This window comes from Callithrix jacchus, chromosome 7 (genome assembly GCF_049354715.1).
Source record: "Callithrix jacchus isolate 240 chromosome 7, calJac240_pri, whole genome shotgun sequence".
NCBI classification, from domain to species: Eukaryota; Metazoa; Chordata; class Mammalia; order Primates; family Cebidae; genus Callithrix; species Callithrix jacchus.
In genome coordinates, this window is record NC_133508.1 from 149,517,816 (window position 1) to 149,526,062 (window position 8,247).

Sequence of the window (8,247 nt, forward strand, 5' to 3'; positions counted from 1 at the left end):
GTATGACCTAGAGCAAGTCAATTAAAATGGTTTAGGCCTCAGTTTCACCATCTGTAAAATGAGATAATAAAAGTATTTATTGCTATGAGGATTAAATGAGTTAGCACTTGTCAAGTGATTAGTACTAGGCCTGCATATAGTGAACATTCAAAAATTGTTACGCACTAAATACATCCATCGAACATTTTCTAAGGTTATACACTCATCTCTAGGACTATTACAGTGAGCAAGACTGACAACAGTAAGAGCTCCACTTTTGTGGAGCTTACATGAAAACGTCCTAAACAATTAATGCTCAGATTACTACTTCTCAGATGACTGCTGTCGGGAAACAGTTTTTCATGTTTCTTCCCCAGAGGAACAGATGGCCTTATTTTTGGACTGTCTTTCTCTAGAGCAGAGAACAGGTTTGTTTATTGCACCGTATAATTAAAAGGTCTTTCTCCAAGGCAAAGGCCAGGCAGGTATGCATACATTCCATTATAGAAAATGTGAGTTTCCCAGGCTTGGAATTCCTCAGCTTTGGCAAAAACTCACGACATATACAGCATTCGTTTTACATCACCTCTATGGAATTTGAAGAGCAAGGGGAATGGACATGAAACTGACATTCATGCTGCCCCTGTCCTGTGAGTAATAGAGTCCTTTGTCTCTGACTCAGGAGGTCTCATGTCCTCTACCATCATCCTGGCAACAGGATAACTTCTAAGCTTACGTGTAGAGTAAAATCTCAGCTGTTTCAGTTTTTGACAACTTCCAACCAGTATGCTGTTACAAAGGCATCTTCCTTAAACCTAATTTCTACTGATTAGACCTAAATTTCTTTATCTGGCTTTCAGGATCCTTCCTACCTACTCAGCTGAATGTCTATTTCTTCTTGAAGATGACTTTCTGCTTCATAGGCCAGTATTTTTACACATACACTGTCATGTTCTTTTCTACCTCTGACATTAGGCTCAAATTCCACTTTACTTTTTATCGGAATTCCTTTCCTTTCCCCTTTTTTCCTGTTTAGTCAACTCAAATCCATCTCTTAACACCTACTTCGAGTTCAAAACTGCCAAGAAACTTCCTCATTGATCACTCTTCCTGCAAACATCTGTAGAATTTAAGAATCTATACAAAGAGTTTGAGTATATATTGTGTTATTTTCCAGTGGTTCCACATGGGTATACATTGCTTCCCCATTCTGATTGTAAGCCAGAAGGAGGAGTTCAGGCACAAAGCAGAAACTGAATGTGACTGACTGGAATGGTTACGTGCACTAAAAGCCAGAATTCCCAGATTTAGATTACCACCACTTATTAGCTATGTGGCCTTGGGCAAATTACTCAACTTCTCTATGCCTCAATTTCTCCATCTTTAAAATGGGAATGATTATAATGATAATATCTATCTCATAGACTTGTTGTGAAAATTGAATTAATACACATAAAAACATACATCAAGTTAGAAACATCCCGGAATTTAGAAGTGTAAGAACCCATGGAGGAACTTAGTATTACAGAGGAATTTGAAAAACCTTTTTTTAAAAAAACCTCTCAAAACTTCCACATAAAAAATTAAAAACATCTTTTCTTTGACAAGAAAATATAAGAAATAGTCAAAGGTCAAAAGAGGCACAGCACAGATCTCAAGAGGAGGGTGAATGCTAAAGCTGGTACCTGTTCTGGAACATTTGCTGGTCCACAGTAATCCAGAGCCCTTGTTTCAGTGGTCACTTGGCCGCATGACAATAAGTCTCAGGTCTACACAAATTCAAAACTAAGATTAGAGACCCAAACATTTATCCAGGATTGCAAAGGATCACATCCTCAGGGAATAGTTAAAAGAGACACACATATACCCCTCAAAGGAGTCTAGTAAAAAAATAATGGCACTTGGTACAAGGTCCGAAAGTCTTCTCTTGAAAATTTTTAACCACGTGTGAGACCTCTGATAAGGTTACAGCCTGAATTCACGTTTCTTTTTTTTTTTTTTTTTTTTTTTGGAGACAGAGTCTCACTCTGTCACCCAGGCTGGAATGCAGTGGTGCAATCTCAGCTCACTGCAACCTCTGCCTCCCGGGTTCAAGCAATTCTCTGCCTCAGCCTCCTGAGAAGCTGAGATTACAGGCGCCCACCACCATGTTTGGCTAGTTTTTGTATTTTTAGTAGAGACGGGGTTTCACCATCTTGGCCAGGCTGGTCTTGAACTCCTGACCTTGTGATCCACTCGGATTGGCCTCTCAAAGTGCTGGGATTACAGTTGTGAGCCACCACACCTGGCTCACATTTCTTTCATGTCCCTTCAAAGTGATCCAGGTTGCATCACCCCAAGGCCCTGGCAAAAGCAAACACAAATTCTCTCCACTCAGGAATCTAAGAATCTAAAAAAGTTGCAAAAAATGTTTGCTCACAATTTTCAGAAATCACAAAATACATGAGGAAACAAAATTCCCTGAATAAGAGACAGCAGAAACACCATGTAAGGAAAAAATTACCTACCAAGACTTTAAACGTAGTTATTAATGGCTACAGAATACTTTTAAGTATGTATAACACTTTTAAAAGTAAGATAATTAATTGAAAATAGGAGAAAAGAAATAGAGGCTATCAAAAATGAACAGACAGGCAAGGCACAGTGGCTCACACCTGTAATTCCAGCACTTTGGGAGGCCAAGGCAGAAGGATCACTTGAGACCAGCCTGGTGAACATGGCAAGACCCTGTCTCTACTAAATATACAAAAATTAGCTGAGCATGGTGATGTATTCCTGTAGTCCCAGCTGTATGTATATCCCATAAGATATAGATATACTGTATGTATATCCTATAGCTGTATGTATATCCCATAAGATATAGATATACTGTATGTATATCCTATAGCTGTATGTATATCCTATAGCTATATGTATATCCCATAAGATATAGATATACTGTATGTATATCCTATAGCTGTATGTATATCCCATAAGATATAGATATACTGTATGTATATCCTATAGCTGTATGTATATCCCATAAGGCATAAGAATTGCTTGAACCCAGGAGTCTGAGTTTGTAGTAAGCCAATATCGCACCACTGCACATATTTCACACATTAAACTAATGTTTATTGACCACCCACCATTCAACAGTGACCTAGACAATATCCTTTTCCTTATGGAACTTAGTGCCTCCAAAACCAAATATGGAAGTCAGCATAATACTGGTCATCAAGAGATTTGAATTGTATTCCAATTCTCCCAGTACCCAGCTGTGTGTCTTTAGGTAAATCATTTATTCTCATTTTGCCTCCTTTTTCTTATCTGGAAAGGTGACCATAATTTCAATACTATCTATCATGTGATATAGTCAAATGGTATCCAGTGACACAAACTATATTTTGGAAAAGTATAAGCATTATACAAATATAAAATTATTATTAATAATATTTAAAACATCCACATTCTTTTTGCTATCACTGCCTTCCTAGTCTTGGGGAAAGAAAATGACAGCTTAACTTAAAACTTTCCTTCCTTTAATTGGCTAAAAGTCATGACATAAATCTAGCTATGCGGTGGCTTCAGATCTCAATGCTGGGAGAGACTGAGTGTTGGGTCACCTGTTGCTGTGAAATAAAAGATGCAGCATAAATTACTAAGTCTACTCTCATGCACGCCTTGTATTTCTGCAACTCCGAACAGTGGCATTTTCACAGTAGGATTTAGCACTTATCAGTTGTCCTGTCCCACACTTCAAGGTCAAAGATTCTTGACACATCAAACACCGAGTTAAAAATTGCCTCTCAGAGCGGGCAATTTTTTTTCATTCAACACTCTTTTACTGAGCATTGTTTATGTGTTAGGTAATAGGCTGAGCATTGGAAACTCAGAGATCCCAATTTAGTTGGTGAGACTGACAAAATTGTTTAGCATTCTCTTAGCATTCTTATCTAAACACAAGAGATCGCAGGAGAAGACTCCCCACCTACACACAATCCCAACCTTGTCTTATCATCTTTAGAGTTGACCTAACAAAGACAGTGATGTCAATTGTTCTCAGCCTTTTGGCTAAAATCAAGAATGGAGAGTGAGGGCAGAGGTAGAGAGTCCTGATCTCATTTATTGTTTCCATATCCCTAAGGCCTAAGGCAGGTGCTGGTATTCATTGAGTTCTTAACAAATATTTGTTGGGTAAATGAATAGATTACGTGGAACAGAGTGAAAGAAGACTTTGGTAGCAGGCACATAATATCCAATAAATACTTTAAAAATGTTTTCTTTATTAGAGACAGTTTTTCTGTCACCGAGGCTGGAGCGCAATGGCACAATCAAAGCTCACTGCAGCCTTGAACTCCTGGGCTCAAGCACTCTTTCTGCCTCAGCCTCCTGTGTAGTTGGGACTACAGGCATGCATCACCACATTCGGCTTTTTTTTTTTTTCTATTTTTTGGAGAGACAGGGACCCGCTTTGTTGCCAAAGCTGGTTTTGAACTCCTGGCTTCAAATAATACTCCAGCCACAGCCTTCAAAGTGCTGGGATTACACACACGCACCACAGCACCTTTTCTTCCTGCCTCAGGACCTGTGGCCCAATTAGCTCTTCCTCCTGCAACAACTGCACCAGTTCTCTGGCTGGTCCAGAAGTCAGGTGAAAGAGTGCTGTCATCCTCTGAAAGCCCATTCTATACTAGGCTGACGTTTACCTGGCGTCTAGTGAGCAAGACTGACTTGAAAGAGGACTATACCCTGAAAGAGAAAATAATAGAACTTTCCATCTTCAAAGCTCCTCCCTACACAATCTTGTTTGTTTGTTTGTTTTTGAGACAGGGTCTCCCTCAGTCACCCAGGCTGGAGTGCAGTGGCATGCAAAATCACCATGGCTCACTGCATCCTCAACCTCCCAGGCTTAAATGATCTTCCCACCTCAGCCTCCCAGGTAGCTGGGAGTACAAGTGCACACCACCACACCTGGCTAAGTTTTGTAGTTTTTTCATAGTGATGGGGTTTTGCCATGTTTCCCAGGCTGGTCTCAAACTCCTGGGCTCAAGTGATTTGCTCGACTCAGCCTCCCGGTGCTGGGATTACAGGCGTGAGCCACCGTGCCTGGCTCCAATTGTTAATTTTAGATGGAAGATCTGGTGACCAGCTGACAGCTATTATTAAAATTCCTATGTGACAGGGAAGCAGATTGTGTACTTGTTGGGGGAAAAAGGGAGGAAGAAGGAGGAAACAAACTGAGATACAGAGTTCATAGGTTCCACGTCAAGGTTACATGGTCAGGTCGAACACAGAGCACAAGGTCACAGAGTTTTATTCAATCATAGGCCATTACTCTTCTCTCCTACTGCTCACTCCTATAGAATTTTTTGTGATTTCTCCTTCTCATTTACAGAAGTATCTCTTAGTGGAGTCTTTCTCTCATATGTGTGTGGATTTGTGTGTATGTGTGAGTACGTATAACATGAGGAGGGCCCTGTGTTGGGTCCATTCTGTCAGAATTATGTCTGGATTTAACCCCCTTTCTCCATTCCCATGGCTACAGTCCTAATTCAGGGCCAATCATTTTTGGCTTGGACTCTTTCAACACTCCTCCCCATCTCCTCTCTGCCCCTGGCCTCTCCCTACTGCGTTTCCCCTCTGACACCAGGTCATCCCTAGCTTAGATTTCTGCTTAGGACAGAATTCAAACCCTCCAATCTCTGAACCCAAATTAACTTTTCAGTCTTTTTCTCAGCTGCAACAGCCACCCCACCCTGTATTCAATGTGTCTCCAGGTCTTTGCTTATGCCATTTCTTTTCTATGAGATGGCCTTTTCTCGTGGGCAGCATGGAAAAATATTAGCTATTCTTCAGATCTGTCATTTCCTCTGTGAAATGTGTCCTGGCCCCACCACATCTTCCCCCGTCTTCCGTACCCACATCATTTTGTACATAACCCCTAAAACGGCACTTCAGCATTTCAATACAGTTACGTGTCTGTTTCCTCAACCGGAATAGGAGGTTCAGAATTACACTTTATCTTTGCCCCCGAAAACCTGTTGGTAGAATCCAGTAAGAGTTTTAAAACTGTCATCTGTATGGATAAATTACATAAATAACCATAGAAATAAAATGTTAATCATCACTGGTCATGTACACCTGCGTTTGTGTCCATCAGATTTTCTGAACAACTATCAGAATATGTAGTCTGAAAATGTGACAGATGATCTGAAAGTGGGAAATGTCCTAAACAATTTGTGGCATGCTGCACCATACTTGTGTTTCATAAACATCCCATCAACATTTCAGGACTAAAATAGCCCATATCCCCTTCCTCTGCCTAAACGCACGGCCATGTTTCAAATGAAATTTATCCATTGTCAGCCCAAGAAAATAAATTGCCTCTGTATTGTTGTTTACTTCCCTGCCTGGCTCAGGAGGCCATACACCTTCCAGATCCTCTTGATAGGCTGGGAGACTAAAACTAAGATTCGTTTTGAATTACTCTGTTTTCTTTGGTTTACTTTCAGTTCTCAATCAATCAAGTATTTTGGAAAAGCCCGATACCAGTAGATGCTTCGCCTTGTGCTGGTAGCTATCACCAAGACGGATTAGTCTCTTACTATGTACCAGGTACTGGGTTAAGAACTTTAGATGGATTATCTTTGCTAATTCTCGCAACAGTCCTTTATAAATGACTATTATAATGTCAGTAGTGTAGAAGAGAAAACTAAGGCTTAAAGAGAGTAAGTAACCTACCCAAAGTCCTATATGGCTGGTAAATAAGTAGAGCTAAACCCTAAACCCAAAACTGAGGCTGGATGCAGTGGCATTTGCCTATACTTCCAGCTACTCAGGTGGCTGAGGTGGGAAGATCAATTTAGCCCCAGAGGTCGAGGCCACAATGAGCCATGATTAGCACCACTGTAATACAGCCAGGGCGAAAGAGTGAGATCCTGTCTCAAAAATAAATAAAAATTTAAAAAATTCTTTTTATTTTTATTTATTTATTTATTTATTTTTGAGACAGGATCTTCAGTACTAAACCCAGTACCGAAGTCTGTGCTCTTCTTTCGTTTTTTTTTTTTTTTTTTTTTTTTGAGATGGAGTCTTGCTCTATTGCCCAGGCTGGAGCGCAATGGTGCCATCTCGGCTCACTACAACCTTGGAATCCTGGGTTTAAGCAATTGTCCTGCCTCAGTCTCCCAGGTAGCTGGGATTACAGGCACCCACCACCACGCCCAGCTATTTTTTTTTGTATTTTTAGTAGAGACGGGGTTTCACCATGTTAGCCAGACTGGTCTCAATCTCTGGACCTCGTGATCCGCCTGCCTTGGCCTCCCAAAGTGCTGGGATTACAGGTGTGAGCCACCACACCTGGCCTGAAGTCTGTGCTCTTAACAACAAGCAGCTTACACTTTATCTGGGGAGATAAGACATTCACATACGAGATAACTTGAAAACTGTATTCCTTGAAATGTCAGGATGTGGCTCTTGAAGTGCTCCAAGGCCAGATTGAGCTTTGTTTTTCTGAACCTTGAGGGACATTCAGGAGAAACAAGCCTGAGTTTTATAACAGAATAAAAGTTTACAGGAGCCCTGAGTTATATACAATAAATTCAATGATCGAAGGTGTAGGGTGGGCAGACAAGAGGCTTCACCAGAAAAAAATGCCTCCAGAGCTAATAACTTGTATTTATCAAACACTTTCGAGTTCACAGAGCATTTTCACATGAATTATCTCACGTCATATTCACGACCGTGTGAAATACAAATTATCCCTATTTTACAAGCTGGGATGAAGCATTGAGTGAGTAGCTTGCCCCATGTCACTGACAGATGTTCCAAAGTGGTCAGTGTGCAGACTCAGACCCCAATCTCTCTGTCCCAGCAACTCTATTTTCTGCTATGACTCACTGTGACTCAGGACTTGAGCAACCCCATGCCGGTCCTGGCTGCTCTTCCCGGGAGCTTTCCCACCTGGCCTCCTTCTGCTCGATGGGTCCTGCTGGACTCCCTTCCATCGGTCCAACTGGCGATCTCTCCCAACTGCCACAGAAGCTTCCAACAGCAACATTCCACTCATCCAACCCTTCTGCTTGTAGAAAACCAGGAATCCCCTAATTTTGGGGGTGGCAAAATTGTACCATTCACGAGCTCCTAAAACTCATGACTATCCTGTTACTCCTGCTTCAAGTTTTACACATAAACCAATGAAAAGCTGGTCATCGTGTCACTTTCCAAGCCATTTGGACATTGTAAACTTGAAATGGGAGAAGTATTGAGATTTCTGGAACTCTACTT

General features: G+C 41.0%; 1 protein-coding gene across 5 annotated transcripts in view; it reads right to left on the reverse strand.

The window, feature by feature from the left end:
* TMIGD3 (transmembrane and immunoglobulin domain containing 3) overlaps positions 1-7,999 on the reverse strand; it is an 85,056-nt gene extending 77,057 nt beyond the window's left edge. For 2 of the 5 annotated variants that reach the window (NM_001302790.1, NM_001302788.1), the window contains exon 1: positions 7,924-7,999. Coding sequence is in view for 4 of the 5 variants with exons in the window: in NM_001302788.1 (NP_001289717.1) it covers positions 7,924-7,967 (44 nt within the window). In the remaining variant the exon portion in view is untranslated. Of the gene's footprint in view, positions 1-7,860 lie in introns of all 5 variants that reach the window. The other 3 variants (NM_001302789.1, NM_001302787.1, XM_078329240.1) reach the window with 2 other exon arrangements.
* Between the last annotated feature and the right edge of the window lie 248 nt (positions 8,000-8,247).